The sequence below is a fragment of the Dermacentor andersoni genome, chromosome 2 (assembly GCF_023375885.2).
Source record: "Dermacentor andersoni chromosome 2, qqDerAnde1_hic_scaffold, whole genome shotgun sequence".
NCBI classification, from domain to species: Eukaryota; Metazoa; Arthropoda; class Arachnida; order Ixodida; family Ixodidae; genus Dermacentor; species Dermacentor andersoni.
Genome location: NC_092815.1, coordinates 54,412,021 through 54,437,332, shown reverse-complemented (window position 1 = coordinate 54,437,332; position 25,312 = coordinate 54,412,021). Strand labels below are relative to the sequence as shown.

General features: G+C 50.3%; 1 protein-coding gene across 2 annotated transcripts in view; it reads right to left on the bottom strand.

Moving 5' to 3' along the window:
• Positions 1–387: 387 nt before the first annotated feature.
• LOC126542294 (elongation factor-like GTPase 1) overlaps positions 388–25,312 on the bottom strand; it is a 168,409-nt gene continuing 143,484 nt past the window's right edge. For both annotated transcript variants that reach the window (XM_055077149.2, XM_050189311.3), the window contains exons 19-20: positions 5,546–5,730; positions 388–809 (exon numbers count right to left, since the gene is read on the bottom strand). In XM_055077149.2, the coding sequence (XP_054933124.1) occupies positions 621–809; positions 5,546–5,730 (374 nt within the window). In that variant the 3' untranslated portion in view covers positions 388–620. The remainder of the gene's footprint in view (positions 810–5,545; positions 5,731–25,312) is intronic.

Genomic DNA, 25,312 nt, shown 5'->3' with positions numbered 1-25,312 from the left:
CACAGTCTACTGGAGGAGCTATGTAGTGAATGTTAATTAATAAAGGGAAAATGAGACATCTACCCTATCGTAGCAATTGCTACATAGGAAACATATATATATATATATAGGTTCCTCGAAAGAAAAGCCTCAGTGTTGAAGAAAAATTCGTCCTGGTCCGGGACTCGAACCCGGGACCACCGCCTTTCCGGGGCAGCCGCACTACCATCTGAGCTAACTATGCGACTAGCAGATGGCAGGGCGAAGTCGAATTTATCGACAACTCGAGACAAAGGTTTCCGCAGAACTATTACGTCAAAACCTTGCCTTTGCTCTCATAGTGGGTCCTTTTAGCTGAATGGTATATGACATATAAAGCATTAAGGTGGCCTGGAAACACCGCGGACGTAACATTCAACAGTGTGCGGTGCACTTTATTCCTTGTACCAGCGGAACGCCACTGCGCAGGTGCAACCTTTCCATTTAAAATTATCCTTTCAATTGAGGCTTCTTGCAGCTGTCAGCTGCACGTTCTTCGTAGTGCTCAGGCAGTGGCGCAGCGTTGGAAGCGCCGCGACACGTTTAACGGCAGTCGCCTGCTGCGGCGACGGGTGTGCAGCCAAGTCGCCTTGCAGCTGCGGCTACTTCTTCTTGGACAGAGTGCGCTGCTTCTCGGCGTGCTCGACCACGTTCTCGCTGACGGGCAGGCCCTTGCGCCTGCGCACGGCGTTCATGTACTTGCGGGCCCGGTTCTCCGTGTCGGCCTTCTCCCCGAAGTGCGCGTACTCTTCCTCGGTCGACGGCACCCAGAAGGGATCCACGTCCACGAGCTGAACAGAGGGGGAAAACGAAAAAAAAAAAATGTCAGTGCAGCAAGGTGGCGCAATAGCTGCGCGCTTCTGCTCCCGCTCTATATCGCTTCAATTGAAGCTGTACGTTGTGATATAGACAGTTTAGAAACTTTTGACGTGAAACCGCGTCAAACTAACCGTGTAGCAATAAACGGTTCCCATTTAATTTTTGCAGATAGTTGGGACGTATTGCACTTCCAGCGCGCACTTTATGACGCATGTACTTCCACGAGGGCTTGTAGAGACTCGTGCGTGTAACAACATGCACGAAGATTTTGGTTACCATCGCTTGAAACACGTATCGCTGAAGCTCGCGCGTCGATTGACGCGGCGCTATTTGTAGAAGAGCGCGCTAAAAAGAGGTTCCCCTTCGGGTCTCGTACCATTGTTACAGTTACTGGGATCTTTCTAAATCTTTGACGCGGCGTGCCAAAAGGAAGATGGCATTTAAGTATGTAGCATTGCCTTCGAGACATCACCTGTGTGTTGACAGAAGCACGTTTCACCGCGCGACATTCTGGCGACCGAATTCGCGGAAAAAGTTAATCTATAGGTGACTTCGCCACACGGTCTGATATTTAGGCGAACAACGCGACTGTTGTGTGGCGAACTATATATATATATATATATATATATATATATATATATATATATATATATATATATATATATATATATACTGCACCTTTCGATGTGAGCTACGGCGGATGCCTTGTCTGCGAAGAAATTTCGTTTCATTTTTTTCCCCACCATACACCTCTGCTCCGAGAACTCTCGTCTTTTTAGCTATAGCTGGTGGCGCGCACGTACCCAACGACAAAAACGTTCGCGATTAAAGGGACAATAAACAGAAAAAGATGTTTGAGCAGCATTAGTACATAACCCTTCTTAAAACGCTAATGAAGTCACTATTACCGTGAGAAGGTGCTTGAGCCATAAAACGGTGCGAAAACGAAAGAAGCGTGGCGAACATGGCGGAAGGGAAAAGTTACGAAAGAGCAGCGTCACGCAGCCACCCTTGGCAAGCGAACGTTCCGTGACGCGAGTCACTTTACTCAATGTCGGCCCAGCACGTGACCTCTTGCGTCGAGATCACGGAGCAAGAATAGAGATTTGCCGTCATAGGGGAACTTTTTCCTTCCTCCATGCGAATGGACATCGAAAAAAAGTGTTAAAACCTACCGCGCGGTCTGACGTATCCTCCGTGCTCTGACGTTTTCACCACGTGTTGGGACGACACTCTTAGCTTAATCGCATTGCGTGATGCTCCCTCCTGAATCGGTGACGTCGCACTTACGTACCCGGCTGAGGCTTCGGCACGAAAATCAAAAGATTTAGCTTAATGGACTTCCTGTTCTAATAATGGAACATATTACGGCGAAATTAATGAAAACATAGTTTTTGATGGAATACACTATCAGTATTAACTAGTTTAGTGTTTCCCTTTAGTGCCATGTTAAGGGGTCGCGAGTCCACTTTTCAAACGGGTGTTGCCAATGCCACACTCCCGATACCTGAGCGGAGAAAATACAAACGAGAATGGCGGAGAAAAGAGACGGCGAATTGTTTTCTTTCGCGAGCGTTACGGGAAAGCATACGGTGCGCGCACCCGTAATACGCATGCATGCAGGTCTCTCGCATTGCCGAAGACACGCATTAGCGGCTTGCGCAAGGCGAGTCACGCGCACAACACCTCCCGCGCGTTACCGCAACCGCTGAAGTTCTCGAAAGGCACGCGGCGTCGCGATACGCCCACGTGCTTATAGGCGAGCCCCTTTATTCGTTCGCCGTAAACAAGTGACAGCTGCTGGAGTGAGAGTCGAAGACCTCGTTTCGCAGAGCTCCTTATGCAAACGGTCGCAGTACGCATTAATTACTACGGCGCTCCTCGGAGTTGAGAGCCGAGAAGGTGCGGACGATTTTAACTGTATATAGGCACGTGCGCTCCACCTTCTTCGGCAGTTAATGCGACAGGTTTCAAATTGGCGTCCAAAGTGCTGTGCTTATATATAGCTCACAAAGCAGTTACAGAAACTGTGAGAGGCACATCATAGCTCATCTGCAAAATGGGAGTCATTCCCTAACGGTTTCAAAGAGCGTCGCTGAGAAGATTTCTTCGGACGGGCCCCCACTGAGGGAATCAATTCACTAAACAGCCTCGGAGAAGCGTTGGAACGCCACCGTCGTGTGAGTTGCACTAGCACCAGCTTTCTTCTGACGGTGAGATCAGCGACGGAACGACGTCTGATTCTGAAGTATGGTCGCGCAGACTTAGAAGGGTAGAACAGACGCGTTCGGCGCTCCACAGACGCGTTACAGGTTGACGCAACTACGCGCAAACGTAAGAAAACGTAAGTACAGTGGCAGCGCCTCAGCTACTTAATCTTCAAACACTCCGAGGTTGCACAGTCGCTGACCGGATTCTCAGTATGCCATGTGACCCTCTATTGTGCCAACGGCCAACGACCGCTTAGGTCAGTGCTCTTGCAATGGCATTCAACTGTGCCAGTTCTAGTGGCTGCAGGCCGAAACTCCGTCAAATATCACAGAGCGTGGAAGCCGCAACGTATATGGCGTCATCGGGTAGGCATGTCGAAAACGTACTACGCATAAGAGCACACCCCGGTGAGTATAGACAGCTTCGTGCCACGCCGCGATGGCTCCCAACGGCTCTCAGCCGTTTTTCAGCTCTTGTCGGGAATTCCGGCACAAGCGGGCGGTAATCGCTTCCGGCGGCAGTCGTCATCACATGGTCATTACACTATAGCTACACGGAGCAGCGTCTGGAAAGGCGCTGGTTCGTGCAAACATCACAGCGGCTGCGACTATGTACTTCGTCCACACCCGACGAGTTCAGCGTGGACATGCGTGAGAAGCTGCGCATGGGATGATCGGACGGGTTTACCTACACGGGCGCAAGCGCACGATCTATACGTTAGTGACCGCTCCGCGAAGATTTCTGGGCGTATGTTTATTTATAACTTCGTGCAGGGCAACGAAGCCTACTTTAATTTTTTTTACGCATGTTTATTGCGGAGATAGCTATAGAAAAATAAAAAAAAAATTAAATTATGGGGTTTTACGTGCCAAAACCACTTTCTGATTATGAGGCACACCGTAGTGGAGGACTCCGGAAATTTCGACCACCTGGGGTTCTTTAACGTGCACCTAAATCTAAGTACACGGGTGTTTTCGCAATTCGCCCCCATCGAAATGCGACCGCCGTGGCCAGGATTCGATCCCGCGACCTTGTGCTCAGCAGCCCAACACCATAGCCACTGAGCAACCACGGCGGGTGCTATAGAAAAATGACGCCCTTTTCAGACGGAACAAAAGTACATCATAGCTTTTCCGAAGCTCGGTGAACCACTGCAGGGTACAATATTCACGACACTGCGAGATTGCAGCTGTCCGCTCGCGTTAAGTACGTATACGGGAGGCCAGCATCATGATGGACACGAATTTGGTTACCAGGGATTGTCGTTTGCAGTTTGAAAACGCGCGCGCACACGCACACGCACACGCACACGCACACGCACACGCACACACACACACACACACACACACACACACACACACACACACACACACACACGCGAGCATTCTTCGTGAATAGAAAGGAACGTAAAGAAAAGTGATTTAAAGTCTTACTGATTAGTTTTTCCTTGCGATCACCGTGGGCGCTCCTCATCCGATTTATAAGCCGAGTCTTTGCCAGCAGTACCTATTCCATTGAAGTCCTCAGAAAGTTACTATTATTTTGTAAATGAAATGGCGAGCACGGGAAACACTGGCATCTCGTGCAACGTCGGCTATACCGTGCAAGCTATACACAACAGCACGGGTCCGATCCAAATAACAATAAAAGCGAACGAGTAATCAAAAGCGGGAACACGTTGACGAATCCGCAGGATAAGCCTGATGCTTCGTGCACTGTATACACGGTGTGTAGGTTCTCTCCGATTCGCTTATAAGTAAACCCCACGGGATGCCCCAGCAAAGGAACGACATGGCGTCACCTCCCAGTGGCTGAAGACGAGCTGCGGGTTGGCCAGCCCCGAAGCTCGGTGAACCACTGCAGGGTACAATATTCACGACACTGCGAGATTGCAGCTGTCCGCTCGCGTTAAGTACGTATACGGGAGGCCAGCACCATGATGGACACGAATTTGGTTACCAGGGATTGTCGTTTGCAGTTTGAAAACGCGCGCGCACACGCACACGCACACGCACACGCACACACACACACACACACACACACACACACACACACACACACACACACACACGCGCGAGCATTCTTCGTGAATAGAAAGGAACGTAAAGAAAAGTGATTTAAAGTCTTACTGATTAGTTTTTCCTTGCGATCACCGTGGGCGCTCCTCATCCGATTTATAAGCCGAGTCTTTGCCAGCAGTACCTATTCCATTGAAGTCCTCAGAAAGTTACTATTATTTTGTAAATGAAATGGCGAGCACGGGAAACACTGGCATCTCGTGCAACGTCGGCTATACCGTGCAAGCTATACACAACAGCACGGGTCCGATCCAAATAACAATAAAAGCGAACGAGTAATCAAAAGCGGGAACACGTTGACGAATCCGCAGGATAAGCCTGATGCTTCGTGCACTGTATACACGGTGTGTAGGTTCTCTCCGATTCGCTTATAAGTAAACCCCACGGGATGCCCCAGCAAAGGAACGACATGGCGTCACCTCCCAGTGGCTGAAGACGAGCTGCGGGTTGGCCAGCCCCGAGGTCTGCTTGCGTATCTCGTTGGCGAACTGCATGCTCTCCACCACGGGCAGCACGGCCGTCACCTGGAACATCTGCGAGCCCTCGCGCAGGTCGCCGCCCAGCACGCGGCCGTGACGCCGGCCCAGCACCGCGTACATCTTGCCTGCGCACAGAGGAGGGCACACGTTATACACGAGGCGCGCTGACGCGTTCCATGCAATGAGCGTCGGCACAGTAGACGCTTAAGTGTACCGCTCCCACACAGTCGATGCGTCGGCTCGGAGGAACCTGCAGCAACTTGTTAGTATGCGGTGTACGGCATAAATTCAACATTAATACGGGGGAAATAAACAGTCCATGTTCTGCGTATAAAGCAAATGCTTACGCATGAATTGTATCATAGCCCGCACAAGCCCCGTCCAAGTTGAAGCTGCTGTATACCGAGCACTTGGCTATAAACGAGTAAGGTTGCCAACTCTAGGATGGACGGAGTCGGGACGCAAGGGAGCGAGGGGGGCGGCGGGCGAGGACTGACCCTGCCAGTGCCAGAAGCTGCCAATCTGCATACGCGCAACAAAGTTGAACAATTCTTTTTTCGCCCTACCGTGTCATGATTTGCAACAAGAAAGGTGCACTCTAGTTGCATGACAAACACGGCTACCCGTGTGGATGGAGGTATAGTAATGGAGGTACTGTGAAGGTTTAGAGCACAAACCGGAACTCGACCCACAGCAAGAAGAAATAGCTTTTATGTTTATGACAATGCAACAGAAGACCAAAAATAAGAATGTGCTACCGCGCTGTCAGGCATTGTAAAAAGGAAATCTGTTCTATTTAATGATATCCAGTAGTAGAAAAAGCAAAAGTCAGGACATTTGGCCTCCCGAATGGATGAAATACGGACACGGGACATTCACTCAAAAGTCGAGACTGTCCAGCTAAATCCGCTGCAAATGAACGCAAAACAAAAATTCAAATGAAGACAAAAAAAGGTCAGAGGCGATATATAATATTTTTCGTGTCCTGAAATCTCTAGCACGTGTAAGCGAGTTAATTTATGGGAGTTTTACGTGCCAATTAATTGTTAGTAACGATAAATATATAAACTTTGATCGATGTGTCCGAAACATTCATGCTGCAGCACTCCAAACAAACTCTCGCGAAGGTTCTCGTTCCTTTTGGTTTGTCTCGAACATCCCGTAAAGTCAAGAAATGCGCGTATTTTCTTTTTTCCTCTTTTTCATTTCCGGAATAGTCTTATCACTCTTTGCAATGACCTTCAGTGTCGCTTGAGCAGACGCACGACGACATCTCTTGCCTAAGTAGGGAATTAATCTCTTTAATGCTAGCGGAAACAGCAGGCACGCTAACACAGAAAGCGGGTTAACGGTCGACGAATGCTTTGCATTACGTTGCCCGTGCACGTAGTCCATAACAGTGGCTGTTTCTTGCACTAACACCAATGTAAAACGAAGAGATAGGTTCACAGGAAGATGGAGGTTTGAAGCGACTACCTGAGGTCGAACAAGCAATGTCGCTGAAGCCAACATTTCGACAAGGAGACTTATTTCCGTCAGGGCTGAATTTTCTGCCCTGACGGAGACGACTACCCTTGTCGAAACCTTTGCTTCGGCGTTCCTGTTCCACCACTGCTTAACTCCAACGCATAGAAATGTGTAACTGAAATTGCAAAAGGATAATTTTCTATGCAGTTGTGTGACCGACATCAGCAGCCGTAAGCGAAAATTCTTAATACCAGTGATATGTATGCAAAAATACCCCTTACCTATAACGCTCACCCCGCCAGTTGCCTCAGCTCGTATGTAATGACATACTGCAGAAGGCCTTAGGACAAATGAATGAATGAATGAATGAATGAATGAATGAATGAATGAATGTGTATACGTGGGCTGAGTAATAGAAAAACACGAGTTTTCTGAACAGGATTACTTTTAAACCGCTTATTTCGCCACGATAAAGAAGAGAAGAAGTTGTGAGATATCTCGGAACGATGCAAGGAGCTTGTTCGCTGTTGTACTACAGCTGATCTGGTGCAGTTAATCAATTTTTTTTTTCTTCTGAGGATATATGGAGCGAGCACAGGAAAACACACATGCCATGCCTTATTATTCGACAGACAACGCGCCTGTACACAAGGTATATCGGTACAAGGTACACAACGCGCCGCAGAAAGCGGCAGCGGTTCGAGATCGAAACGTGACGACACAATTGGGCTCGCAGCTGAAGGTATGCAACGAACGATAAAAATTGCACGTAAGTGCGCGCTTCACCACTATGCACCAGGCAGCCGTCAGCATGTAGGCGTATAATCGCTTCGCCTTGGATCACGCTTTCTTCAAAGTGAGGCTGCTTGGTTACTGCTTTCCCAACAGCGCACTTACGCTATACCAAAAAGTTGACTCAAGAGCTGTTTTTCGTTAGATGAAATGCTAATTACTATTAGGCTCCTTTTACACGCGTCATTATAGCAATACAAGGCAAAGGGAGGTGGTATACATATGCCCATCGCGTAAGCCGATTTCATTCCAAGCGTTCGTGTTTTCTTCGAAACTGACACCCATAAGCCGTAACGTCTCAACCTCCGCAACCTATGGCAAGGATTCAACGAATGACGAAGTCACACTTGCGTGGTCATATATGTAACGGACTGAAACCTCATACATTGCATTTTGTGAGTCGCGTGTTGTTCGTGTGTGATTGTATATTTAACGCAGTGCGCCCAGAAACACGATGTATCCATGCGAACACCGGCTGCCAAGTGGGACTGGCACCATCCCAACTACATAGCTAGCAAGGCAAGTGGGAACACCCCGGACGCCGGCGGCTAACATGTGTGCGCGTTACGCACGCATAGTCCGTGCGAAGCGATCGCTCAAATGCCTGCGCATTTCATACGTACCAGCAGTTTAACAAGCAATTGCAGAATATAACGGGTCACTAAGAAAATTCATGACTGATGCTCGCATGCCTTCGAAAAAAAACCTGGCGTTCTAGCGAGTCCGGCCGCCTAAGTGATCATATCCGCACTAATGGCGTCGAATTGAGAACGCTCAAATGGCTGCGACACGTCAAGAAGAAAGCAGACCAGATCGCCTGGAGCGCTTCCCAGAACGCCACAATGGTTGCAAACAGGAAGCGCAATCTCCTACTTCACTACACACACCGAGGATTCCGAGAAAAACGCGACGCGATTGTGCAATGCGCACCCACAACAACCACGCCACGCCGAGTTCAGCCAGAAGCGACGAATGGGCTCAGGTTCAAAGAGAGAGGGCGTCGATTTCGCGATCGAGTAAGGTGTCGAAATGTGCGGAGAAGTCAATGAGGCGCCCGAGAGCTGACCGTGCAGACGGCTTGGCATAAGACGCCGCCTGTCTGACGTACGGTCTGCGTCATGCTTAACGCGAACGCGAATCGCACCACGCGGAGCCGATTTCGCGCCACTTACGACCAATGATGATTCACATGAAAGGAGCGGCGCTTATGTCTTTGACAGCCACTACTCCCAACATGCGGTCTGCGGCTTCCAACGCGTCGCCGAACTGTCTGTCGAAAATAATGGCGCATGACAAAACGTGCAAGACACGCGTTGGCGCGCTACGCAAGCGGCGTCCATGTAAGAAAACGAACAATTTCGTAAGGCAAGTAACACTCATTACACATGCTTTTAAAGCGAATGGCTTTTCATGGCTCTTACGGCCGTTTTCGTGGTACGACGGTGGTCGGACTTGGGGGAGGGAAGGCTAGGAAACGCGTCGAGGGAAAGCCGCGTGGTCTTGGCGTCAAGGAAAAAGGAGGCGGGAGTCGGGATTGTCGCTTGGTCGCTCGCTGGCTGGCTCCCTTGCTCGTTCGTTCGGGCTATTCGCTTACATTGACAACGATCGTCGATGGTTTCTACTTCACCGCTAATTCTGAATGTGCCTACGTACTCTCACGGCATGCTCTGAATGTAAATGGATTTATTCGTGAAGTTCCACAATTTATTAGCGTCATTAAATTGTATAAGGTCGCTAATTCGGGTGTGTGTAGCTGTGAATGTGCTACTTATGGTGGCCCGTGGCTTAGTCAAGCTATCGATCTCGGGCAGTTTTTTTTCGGCTCGTCTCCAGCATCACGTATGTGCTGTAGATGCAAAATGAATACACTACTCTCAGTTCACCGCACTGGCTGAGCCAACGCCTGCACATGCTGGCGGCGCGCGCAGGATATAGCGCTCCCTTTCCATCCAGAATGATTTAGCATGGAGCTCCATGACGGTGGTTCACAAGATATCAAAACTACTTGGAAGGGTGGCGACATGCTTGTTTAAGCAGTAAAAAATTAAGGCGTTATAGTGTAAAGACGACCGATAAAAAAGAAAGGGCCTCAATGTTAAAGGATTCGTTTGTCACAAGTAAGTAAAGGTGCAGTCGTCATCATAACTTTTGAAGGCGCAACGAACGCACATGTGATCGGGCCGACTCGTCGGTGCGTGTGAACAGTCGGCCCCCGTAGACGTTTTGTAGCGACCGTCCGTCACTTCGTTGTGCCTCGCCGTGGGGGTCATTGCCGCTTGCTCCGGAAATCCAGTTTACCTCGCCATACCTCACCGTGGTGGTCATTGCCCCTGCTATTTTTTGGACCCGAGGTGGCTGCCCGACTGGGGCGTCACCACAGCCAGTCGAATCTCCGTTCTCACCTACGCCAAACCGAGCTCACAACAGTTTCATCGCGTATACGGCGTGGTTTTTTCTTAAGACCACACAGAATCCTGAAAAATCGCCTGCGGCACGTAGCTTAATTGTAGTCTTTGAGCGGGATTACTCGAAGCAGTGACCATCACTGGCACGACAAATCGAAATGCGTAATCGACTAATTAATAAAAATTAACGACTTAACTTAATCAATTACTTTGCGGTACATATTGTCATTTACAAATTGTAACCGGTGAGCCTGCTCGACATATACACTCGGAAAAAGCTATAAGGTTTCTAGATATGCGCCGTAAAACTTGCGGTAAAAAAATATGCAGATACCACGCACCGTGGGAATCGATGTAAGAGAAGCTTTGTCTGCTGTTTGCGTTCATTGACGTTATTTGGCGGTGATATATTGACGGCATACGACAGACATGGCGGGGTGTGAAATGATATTTTGCCTGCTCCGCTAGTGTTTGTTGTTCTTGCCCCGCTCGACGCTTTACGCGAGCCTTCATCTCGTCGGCACTAAGCGCACGTTTCGGCGCCATTCTGGGTTGTATCACTGTAGCTCATAAAACTGCCTCCTCTCTTTCTCTCTGTCTCTCTATACCCTCGTTAACATTCTCCCCACCTCGTCCCTCTACTGTCGTTGGTGTTACGGGTGAGCCCAGAGACAAGAGCGGCAGTTCCGGCAAAGCATTTCTAGGGGGTCACGCCTAGTTAAGCGTCCAGAGGGCATTGCGCAGATGCAACGCGGCGTAAATCTTGACACGAACTTCCCTGGTCGTCCTTGTGGCACACTGCTGTCATGTACTAACGCGAGAGCGTTAAGGGCCCCGTGTGGCAGAAAATCCAGTGTCGACCCCGCGGACGTCGCTCGGCGAATAATCACTCTGAACCACAACCGCGCAGGCCCTCCCCGTGGCGCATACCTTGTCTTACATTCTTTACAAAGTTATTCCTCAGAATTTTGAGAATGACAACTCATAAATAAATGTCATGAAACAGAACACCGACAGCGCATGCCTTTTATGTTTATGTGACATGGCCACGTCTCGACCACGTCCCGACAAGGCCGGCGTTAGTGGCGTGCCTCTCAACTACGTCCTATAGGCAGGTATTCTGTAAGAGTCCACTTTGTGGACTCTTACTAGTGGACTCGTACATTTCGGCCATTCCTGATTGGCTAGGGCCGCTCGTCTCCTCCTCGCGCGTAAGCTGCACCCAATCAGCAGCGGCTGAAATGGACAGTCCACTAGGTGGACTCTTACAGACACCTTCCCCCCCCGCCTCCGCCCCCTCCTGACGTGGCCGGCGTTAGCGGCGTGTCGTACAGCAGCAGCTGCAGCAGCAGTGGGACAGTTGAAAGAAGAGGCAAAGAAAGCTTCGCTTTAAAATGCACTATTGTTCCACTTGCGTTTTCAGCGAACGGCCATTTTGAGCAATGAAGCACAATAGTTACCGGAAGACGAACGTATTTTGTTGCACGTTTTCGGAATGAATATCTCGAAACTGGTGCCATGCTGAAAAACTCGTTCCAAGTGGAAGCGCCTAGCGAACTCACCGGCTGCAATTCTTCAATTAGTGAATTTTTCTTAATTATTTGAATTTGCATTTCGGTTTCTCGTACAAGCAATGTCCGCCTTCTTGACTAATATAGCTCAATGAATAGAATTATGCTATCTGCCAAGGGCGATTTAAAAAATTCTGTATGGGCTGAAAAAAAAAAAGAAGAAAGGAAGCACACGGCTATAGTGGTATTCATTGTTTGGCAAAATGATGTTGGACATGCTAGCTATCAACGGAAAAAAACGATGACAACAACACAGGGCACAACACAACATCGGAATACAAGAACGGTTTTCTGTGTTCCATTCTATAAAAATAAAAATACATAACAAACACAGATTCTGCATTCTCTTGTATAGTGTCGTTCTTTGGTTGCCTTTTTTGCACGCTATGCCATTTAACAACTGTTCGTCGACTGCGAAAATAAGCAGTTGGAACTAGCGCATTGTGCTGTCTTCGTGTTTGTTGCGCTGGGAGCCCACACGTACAGCCGCCGTCAGACTTGATAAGAACACAGAAGACACATTTCTAGCGGTTTACTTGGACAAACATTGTTCGTAAGACGCGGACACGAAGTGTTTTGGAAAAAGCAGGCATTAAGCTACAGCAAAATCAAAGAAATCTATCCAAAAATAACTAGCACCCATCGCAGTGGAATCAAAAAAGCACTTATAAGGCGTGTTCGGGCTAAGTATGACGGCGGCTGTACATTTCCACTCTCACTGCTGAGCGAGAGAACGGCACTCACTCTCTAGACCGTCGGTTGCCGCAGCAGCTAGGCCCAGCAGCAAGGCCCAGCAATAGATTCCACGACTCGCGCGGTGGGTTCGTAACTTTTGACAAATACCTAAGTAATGGAGAGCCATAGATTTGGGTTTCAACAGAAAGCGACTAAACACAGGACGAGGAGGAGGATAAAAGAGAGAGAGAGAGAGGGGGGATTACAGCCATCAGAGCGCTGACCGCTGCGTGGCGACGTAAGGGGGGCGAGGGGGGGGCTACGCGTCGCGTACGTCGGAGCTGCACCCATAACTTCACCCTGCAGCCTCGAGCAACTGCTCCCTCAGGAGGCACGCGCGCATATCTGCCGCAGCCAGCCTGCTGGTCGCCCGTGTGGGCGTGGCTCCCGGCCAGTTTTTTTCGAGGCCCCGCGCAGCACTCGGCAGGCTAGCTGGCGCACGACGCCACGCTTCAGGCACGCGCGCGAGGTTGTTATTCGGCGCGGCGCATACGGGTAAAAAAAAAAAAAAAAAAAACGAATGCAAGTGAGGAGGGAGAGAACCGATACACGACGCGTGCGCCGCACCACTAATCGCGCCACAACTTTACCCGCCGGCCAAGAAGTCAAGAGAAGCGCGCCGGATGCGCCGCGGCGATTCGCGGAACGATTTCGAGGGGCCTTCGCTCGCCGCAGCAGAGCAGAATAAAATTACATAAAAGCGAAATAAAAGAAAGCGCGCACACACCAGCACGGCCCGTGTGGACGGCGAACCACTTGAGCCGCAACCACCACTCTCCGCCCGCCGCGGGTGTAGCACGCACAAGGGCAGGGGCCGAGTGTGGCACGCGCCCCTCCGCCGCCGTATACACCGCAGGACGAGGCTGCGTGGTGGAGGCGACGGGTGGTGGTGCGGCCTTACCACCGCTTCCCGGAAGACTTGGCCTCCCAAGGAAGACGAGCGCGTAAGCTCTCGTCTGAGTCGAAATGAAGCAGCGCTAAATGCACGTGCGCAAGGAAATCATTCGATCGGTCACACGACTATGCGCATGCATCCACAAGTTTCCAACGAGTTTCCTACAGATGTCCAACAGCGTCGGCAGCTCTCTTTCTGACGCGGTCGTCCGATGGATAGGACGGTTTTGACGGCGTCCGATTCAGCCGTTAGACCAGTCGAACCAACAATCGCATCCAGCAGATGACATGAAGTTCTAACAACTTTCAGGCGTGTCCCGTATCGGAAGTCATGTCGTACCATTTGCCTCCTGCTGCCTCAAGAAATCGGCAGATCACTAACGTGTGTCTTGAGGAATCGTTAATAGGCGACGCTTTTCTAGCAGTTTAATTAAATGTTTTCACTTCATTTTTCCATTTCTTGTAGCTCAACAGTCTCCGCTCAACGCGCACGCTGGCCCATATATTTTGTTTACTTAACATTTTTCTCCACATTCGGCTGCTTAGATCTGTTGCCGACTCCTTCACTTCCCTGTTGCCGACTTCACTTTTTGCCTCCTGTTCCCATCGTTAGTGGCACTTGCATGCCCAACTGCCCATAGTCGTGTATGCTGTGCGGGCACATACCCAATAGCTCAAGTTCTGTCCGCGCACACTCCCACCGAGAGAAAAAGAAAGCTTCGATTTAGAAACATCTGTAGCCTTGAGCGTTTCTCCGGCCCCGACTCATTCACTGCAACAGCAGTGACTGACACCGCCATCTCTGGAAGAACAATTTCTCGTTTGCGATGAGCACAACGTCGTCTTCGTCCCCGCTACAGTATATATTGCCTGCCGTCGCCTCCGAAATGCATGACCAAACGCCACCATTCTCAGAGTCTGCGTGGCACACAACGCCCCGCAATTATTAACCAGCGAGTGTTAAGCGGTATAGCTCAGTAGTCGCCGCAGTGGCATGAAGTTGGAAGTGGTGGCGGCGGCAGCGGTGCGCCAGGTTCTATTGCGAAGCTTTTTTCCTAGCGAATCCCCCCCCCCCCCCCCCCACTAACTTTGCTGACAGTGGCTGCTGTGTTGCTGTCTTGTCGAATAGCACACACGCAGTAAAAAAAGATCACTGACGATTACGGCACTCCCTAATGCGAAATTTGAGCGCAGCTCTATACGTGTTTTCATTTCGCGATATAATAGAGAGTCTTAGAATTGGGAACCCAAGACTCTGTCCCCAAGCCGCGTTGCGCAGGCTGCTCTTGGGTTTAGAGGACTGGCACGGACAATCTGTTTCTTGCGGCACGTTGCGTGCAGTGGGCGTGATGAGCAGCCGCCGCAGACAGACCTTCGAGACTTCGCGCGCCACACTGGTGCCATCCCGTTGCCACCGTCGTCGCAAAGCCCGCGTCTTGCGCGGTACTACGCTTTTCTTACGCTTGATATATACATACCCTCCTCCTCCGCTTTCCACCTTATGGTTCCGCTGTACCCCCCCCCCCCTCTGCTTTCCTCCTCGTGCTCTCTTCACTATCACCGTCTTTCATCCGCCTCTGCACTCCGCGTTCGCTCTTTCATCCTTCGCTGTGCTCGTTCGCTAGGTTACGCCGATGCCGACACAGGAACGAGCGCCTAAGAGCTGCGCTCTAAAAATAAAAAAAAAAGTACGTGTCCAATGGCGGTACAGAACCTCCGTCTCCAAGCACAGCAGCTCGCGGTGCTCTAACTACACTACAGGCCACAATAGCACGCATATATACTTCTCTCGTGCCGATGCAATGCAAGCAGTTCTTCGAGGCAAATGGCGCGTGCGTCAAGTCGCGAACGTATAGCACGTGTGCGAAGCTAGACCCGCTTCGCATGGATTCCAAGATGCGCGCTGCATCTGCATAATCTTGCTCTGCCAAAACTGAAGACGAGATAGCAAGGTGGCCTGACGATGGCGGCGCAATGACGTCGACGGACGGACACAGCAGACCCAGCTTCGAGGTTTTATCTGCACGCGTCGCACGCCGTGATATCTGACGGCCACGACTTTCCGATAGACTGCGACACATTCTAACAGTCAGAGACCCGCCGTGGTTGCTCAGTGGTTATGGTGTTGGGCTGCTGAGCAGGAGGTCGCGGGATCGAATCCGGGCTACGGCGGCCGCATTTCGATGGAGGCGAAATGCGAAAACACCCGTGCGCTTAGATTTAGGTGCACGTTAAAGATCCCCAGGTGGTCTAAATTTCTGGAGCCCTCCACTACGGCGTGCCTCATAAGTAGAAAGTGGTTTTGGCACGTAAAACCCCATTATTTTTAACAGTCAGAGCAGCAGTCTTTCGGGCATATCGTCTGCGCATCAGGTGTATAGAGTGATGCACATATAAATATCGGACCTTAACGTAAGACGTATACCTTTTGTAGAGGGTGATAATGGAATTTTTTAGAAATCGCCGGTGGCAGATAGCACAATTCTTGTCCTTTAGCTGTATTATTCGAAGAGGCGGACATTACTAGCACGAGAAATCGAACGACATATTCAACGAATTAACAGAAATTGACTAAATTAAATTATGGGGTTTTACGTGCCAAAACCACTTTCTGGTTATGAGGCACGCCGTAGTGGAAGACTCCGGCAATTTCGACCACCAGGGGTTCTTTAACGTGCACATAAATCTAAGTACATGGGTGTTTTCGCATTTCGCCTCCATCGAAATGCGGCCGCCGTGGCCGGGATTCGATCCCGCGACCTCGTGCTCAGCAGCCTAACACCATAGCCAACAGAAATTGACTAATTCACTTCTTAATTAATTTACTTATACAGCACACATTGCAATGCACGAACTCTATATCCGGTGAGCTTGCAAGACGTATCCGCTTGAAATGACTTCCCAGGATGACACCAGTTTCGAGATATTATTTCCCAAGGCGTGGAACCAAATACATGGGCGTTCCGGTTACATTGGAGCTTCAATAAATAAAACAGCGTTTCGTAAAAAAAGAAAATAAGAGCAACAACAGTGCATTTTCAGGGCAAGTTTGATGGCATATATCTCCAAACTGGCGTCATTCTGGAAATTCATTCTAAGTGGATACGCCTTGCGAACTCAGCGGTTACAATTCGTAAACGCAAAGTAATTCATTCAAAATATAATTAGTGGATTTTTGTTAATTAGTTGAATATTTGTTGCGATTTCTCGTGCAAGTATATGTCCGCCTCTCTGAATACTCTAGCTCAAGGACTAGAATTACGTTATCTGCAACATACTGTACTTACATACAGCATCTATAGTCATATTTACGTACAATGAGAGCAACTTCGCAGACAAGATGTCTACTAAAGCGTACACGCGTCCGCTTTTGTTTGTTGCTGCTCGTTTCGCTTGCTTTTAAATGTACGACGCGTGCCGTTGTAAGTACGTCCAAGTGCGAGACTCAGTTTCTAATCCCATACTGCTTAATCAAGGAACGCCGCAGACATGTACCGAATAGCAAGTTGCGTGCGCGCGGAGGATGCATGAATGACGATGCCGTCATCAAACGGTGCCGCAAAAAGTATAGACGGTTGTTGCTATACAGGCTTAGAACATGGTTCTCCACTACGGAACCCGACACCTGATGGCAAGGCACACGAAGGACCTGATTCGGCATTTAGGATAGATGAAGGTGCCCGGGCGCTCCGTTAAGTTCTCACCTTGTTCAAAACGCTAAACAGTGCCTGACCAGCAGTGTGACGACCTCCGGTTTGGACTGAATAAAGGCACGAGAGACTGCCTGAGGACAGTAAATAGGTATATGGAGAAGCTTATGCACCACAGTGTGACAAGCTTACAACAGCCGCAGCAGCCATGTTTTCGTAACAAAGAAAGCAAAATTCCAGCGGAACTCATTTTACGATGAATGTCGACGTTAATGCGATTAGCATTGAAGCAATGCAGCGACACGCCGTTGGTGCCGAAGAGACGCGTTATGTAGACTCCACGGCTTGTATGCAGCCGGGTTTCCTCTCTCGCGCGTCCCGCTGCGTTATTTAGGTGCGCCATCTATAGCGGTGTCGCGGCCGCGAAGTATTCGCGTGTGCGAACATATATTTGGACAAGATTGTCTCAGTATATATGACGCACGTTCGGTTCCGCCCATAGCAGATAAATTCTAATTATTTTTTTTTTGTCATTGACGAGCGGCACATATATATACCCAGTGACCCAAGTGTACATCGCCGTACACATTTTCCCATTGTGAAAGTTTAAGAAGTTTTGAAATTTACTGGGCGAAATTTTTCGTTGTCTCCGGTGCATCGCTCGAGGTGTCCTCGAAGGAAGCAAAATTTTCACGGCGCGTGTCAGAAACTAAGTGCGCGACCAATACATCGCGCTTGGCCAATGACGCCAGAATGACAAAGCGACACTGACGCTGTTGACATCGCGGAGTGGTTGACATTGATCTCCTCGGTGTTGATGCACGTCTCTAGCGCTTAGATCTGGTAGTCGGTACACAAAAATTTAACCCAGTCACGTGACAGCAAAAAGCGTACGCGAGCCACACGCTTCGAGGACGATGGGTTGCAAAACAACAGTCCCCAATCGTTTACCGCGTGCGAGCACTTATCGACAGGACGTGCCGGATAGCATACGCACGTCCACTAAATGTGTGTACGCCCGCCCGAGACAGGGCCGATGGGAAGGCGCACAAGGCTCGAGATGACACCGGAAGAGCTCAGGTGCTGTCGCGCACCGCTAAAAGCCCGCGGGAGGCGGCGGAAACGAGCGTATTCTTTCCAGGGCGCCGATCAGTCGCCTGCCGCTCCGTTGTTTGCAGCGGTCAAGAGCACAGCGCGGACGGAAGCGCGGGAGACGTTGACAGCAGCAGAAGCGGATACGCGCGCTTCGTCGCGATAAGCTTCCATATACGGGTTCTCTCGAAAGGGCGGCCTGTATACACCTGAGCATGCAGTCTTCTTAAAGGCGTCGCATATATTTACTATACGCGTGTGCTCAGCAAAACGTATACACTGAGTGTTCTCTAAGTAGGCTGGCTATGTGCTTGAATACAGGCTACATAATGCAAAGAAGGGGTAAGGCGTGCAGACATGGCCACAAGAGAAGTGGACAATACGAATTCGAACGCCGACTATCAACTGATGGAAGCACTGAGGCGAAAAAATAAAGAAGACACAAAACTCATCTGCCTCACGCTGCCTCATGCTGACTGACGCGGACAGCCTTCGATTAGCTTACATAAGGAAGATATCAAATGCCTTAACACTTTACCTCTCGTGCGTGAGTCAGCCTTCGATTACCTTACATAAGGAAGAGATTCCTTACCAATGCCTTACCAGTTACCTCTCACGTAGACCGGCACGTGGACCATAGTGACACGTGGTGCTACCATACCAGAGCATGCGCAGACGAGTTCTGTGTCTTTTTTCGCCTCAGTGCTTCCGTAAGTTGATAGTCGGCGTTCGTATTGTCCACTTCTCTTCTCTTGTATACGTGTCTGCACGCCTTACCCTTCTTTGCATTATGAATCCTTACCAATTATCTCAGTTGTCTGTCGTTTTAATACAGGCTATACCATGCATACTGCCCTTCTGTTTTGTTTTACTGCGACGGCAGTCAGAAACTCGAAATTGCAGGACTTGTTGCGTACGTGTCAGTCACTCCTTTACGTTACGCCATCCTGGTCAAGTCTTCGTCGTTATCAGGTCGCCTCCTCAACCTCACCGTCGCCAGGGGGCGAAGAAAAACTTCTGCCCACCGCAACTGGAATTCGAACTCGTGGCCCTGCGGCAATGTGCGGTTGTTGGCTGCAAGCGGTAACTGCGCTATACCGCGTGCCGCACAAAGGATCTCCGAGATGAGTGGTCGCGTCGGTGGAAAAAAAAAAAAAAAAGAAGAAGAGAGAGAAGCACTAGTTCACAACAGCAGGTACGAAAGGAAATGAGAGAGGCGGAAGGCCGCATCGCCGATCTATTGCTCGCGCGCGACTCAAGAACGAAAGTGAGATAAAGAAAGGAAGCGATGCGCCGACAGGTCACATTGAACGGCCATTCGCATTAAGCGTAAAACAGACGTACGTTAAAGAAAAGGGGGCGGGGGGAGAGATGACCCCATATGACTAGCTCGCACAAACAAGGCCCACTTATAAAATTTCTTCCAACGGTGTTCCAACAGGTCTATGCATGTGGTCTTCTTGCGACGCGTCGTCCGGCGAATCAGACTGTTTTAGAACAGGTGTGACACCGATCATATATACGTTCAGTCTCATCACCGACACGGCACCGGTGTCCGCCAGGAGAGAGCTGTTCCTAGCTCGCCGGTTTCTCCTCAAAAACGAGACGTCGGTGACCAGGTTTTCTTTTCTTTTTCTCTTTTTTTCTTTTGAATATAAACTGGCGAGTATAAGGTTTCTCTTGAGGGAGGCCGTGATGGTGACGGGGCGGATGACGGCTGTGATAGCACAAATGATGTGGGACATCAGGCGAGGTTAGAGCTTTGGATGTGTTGTTTGTTCGGTGCGTTTATGACGACAGTGAGGACCAAGCGTCACATTATATAAATGTCTTCTCTCTCTCTTTGATTAGCCTCACGTATGCGAACAAGCCGCGCGCCGTCTCACAGGCGCACTGTATTGCGGCGCGCGCCCCGACAAGCGCTTGCAAGCAGGCGAGAGGCGATAGAGTGCCGTGGGACGTGGCCGCAACCGCAAAGGCACGGGATCGTTGCACTTTCACCCCAGCGTGTTCGTTCTTATGTATACGTGCGTACGCCGATCAGAGGCCAATGCGAAAAGCCCGAAAAGGAAAATGAGAAGGGAAAGAAAGAATACGAAAGCGCTGACGATTCCTACGGCCGTGGAGCGCGAGCAAGTACGCGCGCCGCTGGAAACGGACGGGCACATCTACAAATCAAAGGAACGCCAGGCGCTTCTGCGCTCTGCGTCAATGGGCCGCAATATGCCAGTAATGAGGAAGTTTCGTATACGGCAGGCGCTCGTGGGGGCGGCTTGCACGCGCGTCGGCCGCAGTGACCCGCTCGGCGTCGGCCCACACTCGGACTCGGCCAATGAGGAAACAGCTACATGGGCACACATCTCCGCGAGACGACGAAGCCTTCGTTTCGGAACATCACTTACGAAACGTGGGCTCTTAAATAAACGGATACGCAGCTGCCACATACGTACGACAGGTGACGTGACGCGAACTTTCCCGTGCTCGCGACGGGATATGCGCGCGAGCTGAAGGCACGGGTGCACAATGACCTGTGCATAAAACTGGCGGGAAGTGGCCGCCAGTTCCGGGAAGCGCCGCAGGCAGCGTGCCGGTGTTCAGGGCAACAAGCATCCTTTAGAGACGGAGGCGCCAAGGAGGTATGCGATTAATCCTCGCAATATCGCCTGCAGCTTTGCCCACATAGCTTGCATGTGGGCAATAAAGCGATATAATCAGGCTAGACTAATAGATGATATTTTCCAAGCTCGATTATCAATTCTCCATGACGGAACACGACATCCGATGACAAGGCGAACGAAGGACCTAATTCGGCATTTAGGATGGAAGGTGCCCGGGCTCCGTCATGGTCCTACATGCTCGAAAACGCTAAACAGAGCGTGACCAGCAGTAATGAAATGAAGATGTCTGATTTGGACTAATTTGGACTCTTCTTATCGAAGTGGAGAAATGCATTTGAAGTTAAAACAAGCCATTTCAGAAATACTTTGCCGCAAAAAGTACTTCAACGGTTCAGCAGAAGCGGAGTTATTGGCAATCAAACACCCATTTCGCGGTGCTTCCGTTTTCTCCACTGTCTTGCACTGCGAAGGCTACGGCGGAACGGGACGTGCCCACAACGCTCCACCGACTGAACGTCACCGTGGTGCGCTGTGCAAATATGATTTTGTATGTTCACATAGACGCCGCTACTCCCAATTTTGGCAGCTACGAAACTACAAACTTAATGGGCTTTATCGCGACGTAGAGTTACTGTATATGCTTCACTTAGGGAGCATATACAGTAACTCTAGCGCGAAGTGGAGGCGAGCGCCACCTGGTGGTGTTGCAAGGATTCCAGCGGCATGCACGGCAAGACAATCACAGCAGCAGCAGCAGCAGGAGCGCCCGGAAAGTCGGGAGAAGAGGCAAAGAAAGCTTCGCTTTAAAAAAGTAAGGAGCAGACCTCTATCGAAAAAAAAAAAAAAAAAAGTCAGGACGCTTACGCTTTGCCTTTAAGAGTGGAACGCGATAGCATTCGAAGATACCTATTTCTCACGCTACCCGGCAACTGCAGCTCATAGAGACTTTTAGCGTGTCCGGTATTCCGGCAAGCGCGTGCGGTTTGCCGATTTAGCGGGGGCGTAAACGTGAGCGGCCAGATTGGTGGCGCCAGAGCTGGCGGCGCAAAGCTCAACCACACAAACACAAAGCTAATTACTATATTCTGCTTAGCTGCTGGTGTGAATTTTCGACAGTGGCGTAATCGCGTTCACAATTACGCCGCTGCCGAAAATTCGCACGAGTTAGCGAAGCAGGATGTAGTAGGTTACTGCAGTTTTAGCTCTGTGTTTGTATGGTTGAACTCTACCCTACCAGGCGGCTGCACCGCTCTGGCCGCTCACGTTTACGCCCCCACAAATCCGGCAATCCGCCCAAACCACTCCCGTTTACCGGTATAGCGGACAAGCTAAAAGTCTCTTATGTAACCGCAACGTTTACCGGGAAACGCTGGCGGTGAACGCTATGCACGAAGGCGAGCTTTCTGACAGAAACGCGGCCTCTTGCGTGGGCCGATCCCGGAGATAGTGCACAACCGCGCCAAAAAGATTGCATCATTTTCAGGTTTCTGTAGATGATGCTGTGGCCAACGACACCAGAAAAAAATTGGCTGTGGTTTAGCCCTGGTTAAACCTGGTTGAATTGCGAAAGCAACGTTGCAACCTTTTTCTCTCATTCTTCCTAGCTTGCTTAGCTTTCGCCTTAGAATTTAACTGTTCCGAAGCAGTAGAGCAACTAGATTCAGATATAGACTCTTCGTCGGAAACTTCCATGGCGAGACTGATCAACAAACGCGTAGCGCACCGCTATATGTCCAAGTGAAGCCGCCACGAAGAGAGCGCAAGGCGAGGAGGTCGTCATATCAACGGTGGTGGTGGTGGTAGAAACATTTTATTCAAGAAGTTAAAAAGAGAGTTGCTTGCTGTGCGCCTGAGTGGCAGCCCCTAGTCTGGGACGCCACTTCTCTGGAGATGGCCGCTGCCCGGGCGCGCTCCACCAAGGAACGTCGAGGCACAGATGGGGAAAACGCAGCCGCTTACGCAGTAGCCGCGCAAGCGGGTGGGCTTGATTACACCGCACAGCTCCCCACACTCCATTTCCTCGCCAAACCCCGCGGACCAAAATCCATACCTAAAGATATTGGCCGAAGGCTCTCCTAACAGAGCACTGATGCATTATATTCGCACTAAAATAAAAGCAGACAGTAAACGGAGACTATTAGAAGCTGTACCAGTACATGTGTTTGACGACAAGGGCGGGAATAGTCGCACGGAAGAGGTTTTTCGGATAAGGTTATGGTCAAGATTAAATACACACCACACATACTTGAGAAATGGCACCAAACCAGACAAGCTACGATTGCGAACACTTGTACCCAATGCACACACTGCCAGGAGTCATGCAGAGCAGACTTGCAACGCCTCATCTGGAGCTGTGCAGCTTTTATTTGGAGCTGTGCAGCTTTTTCACAAGGGATATCCAACATTCAACATTTACTACACGGAGACATTAGAACACTAGGAATTGGAATGCAAACTAACCCTGAAACACAGAAAGCCATTGCGACATATGGCAGACAAGGCGGCTTGTTTCGAGTAGTGTAGAAGGGGTCGACCAGCCCGTGCGAGAGCGGCGGAACTGAACATGCACCTCAGTCAACAATCCGGGAACCCACATTCCTTTCCCACCTAATCCCGAACAGCGGCCTAGAGCCGTCCCCTTCTTTAAAATAAAGGCTTCATTCATTCATTCTTCATTCATTCATTCATTCATTCATTCATTCATTCTGTTATTGTTTCGCACTTTTAAAGTTTAAGACTAAGAAGATTTAACATCGGTCTTTTGTTTCATGACATTTGTTTGTGGGCTGTCACTCAACATTCTGAGGAATAACTTTGTCAAGGATGTAAGACAAGGTATATATGAGCAACTTTAGTGATAGAAAGGTGTGGCAATATACAACCCGCGAATACCGCACCTCATATAGCAAGGTGTGGCATATACACATACCTAAATATATAGGGAAATTTTCGCTCACAAAACGCCAGCGCCGATGCCGACGCCGGCACCGGAATTTCTGCGACATGGGACCGTTAACACTATCGCGCTTAAAAGGGAGCGTTTGAGCCAACGGTGACTTCGCGCTCCTCTTGCGAGCTCCACGCACCGCGCACGGCTACAAAACTTGGCTGAGACGTTCACTGCATCGTATGCTATCAGCGGACTGTTTTTTCACCAAGCCCGAGAAGTGGTTCAGGACCCCTTTAACATCTCAGTTCGGTAAACAATTACCTAAAGCAGAGAAGACACTGTCATATGACGTCCCGGGGATCTAGCGTCAGAATTTCGAGGTGGCCTCGCCAATCGTGTTTAGTCAAGAGCTTGCTGTTCGGCTAGTTGGTATACGCGGTATTTTTTGCGACCACTCTGGCGTATCAAATATCCGCTCACGGGACGATTGTCTCCTATCGCAACTCCAGCACTGTAATCTATCAATCCAATATACAGCTCAATTGTCCTTTTTAGCGTTCCTTTAATACTCAGATGACTGTAAGTGATCGCTGGTGGGACGACAGCCCTAAGCAAACGCGCTCGATCGCTTCCAAGTGTTTCCCACGTTCGGAAGAAACGCATTCCGTTGGAAACAAGGCGCCGTGAAGCGGATCCACTGGCAGGAGCCGCAGTGGCGCGCGAAAGGAATTTCGGGGCTTTCCAAGGAGGACACGGATGACGACGTGACTGGCAGCGCAGGCCGCGAAACCGTCGGACACTCGGTGATCTGCGCCCCCCCCCCCCCTTTCCGTTCCCCCGACTTAATACCCTCCCTTCGCCCCTCCATTTGTTCCCTTTCCGAGAGGCGCCGCGGATTGCATGCCGAGAATGTATACGTTGACGAAAAGAATGGGGGAGTGGACAAAGAGCGAGCCTCGAAGAATAGATTATGCCCTGTGAGAAACCAGGGTAAAAAGAACAACGAAAGAAAGGGATCGAGAGAAAGCGCAGAAAAGCGAAAGCGTTGGCGGGCCCGAATCAGGCAGCGGAATGAAAACTGTCGCAGCGCAATTACGCCGCGCCACTGTCGCCGCCGCTCCTGCTTTTCTATATGCTTGATTGAATGTTTGCCTGTTTGGCTTTCTTTAGCTGAGAGAACGCCGTCCCACGGCGAGTAGCCTTCTTGCGTGGTCCGCAGGTATCTCAGAAGTTTCCCGAAGGCGGCGGGCCAAGGCCTCGTGGCACAGGTCAGCGCCGTGGAATGCTCTGCCTGTGCGAAAGCGCCCTGCATAGTCACGCGCTGCGTGCGTTCGTGCGTTTTTTTGAGTGCGTACGCCCGTCGCCGGCGGCCATCACGGCTCGTCGTTGACGGGTGCACGCCTCCTTCCTTAATGGAACCGCCTGACGAGCAGCAGCGGCGGCAGCGACCGTGTAGTGGCGCCGGCAAAGCGAAGTAGCACGGGAGATGCTCTTCCTGCCGCGGGAGTCGAAAGAATAAGCACGGCGCAAGTCGCAACCGTGCACGGCTGCGCGGCGCACGTCGGTACTACACGTATACACCCGTTCGTGCGC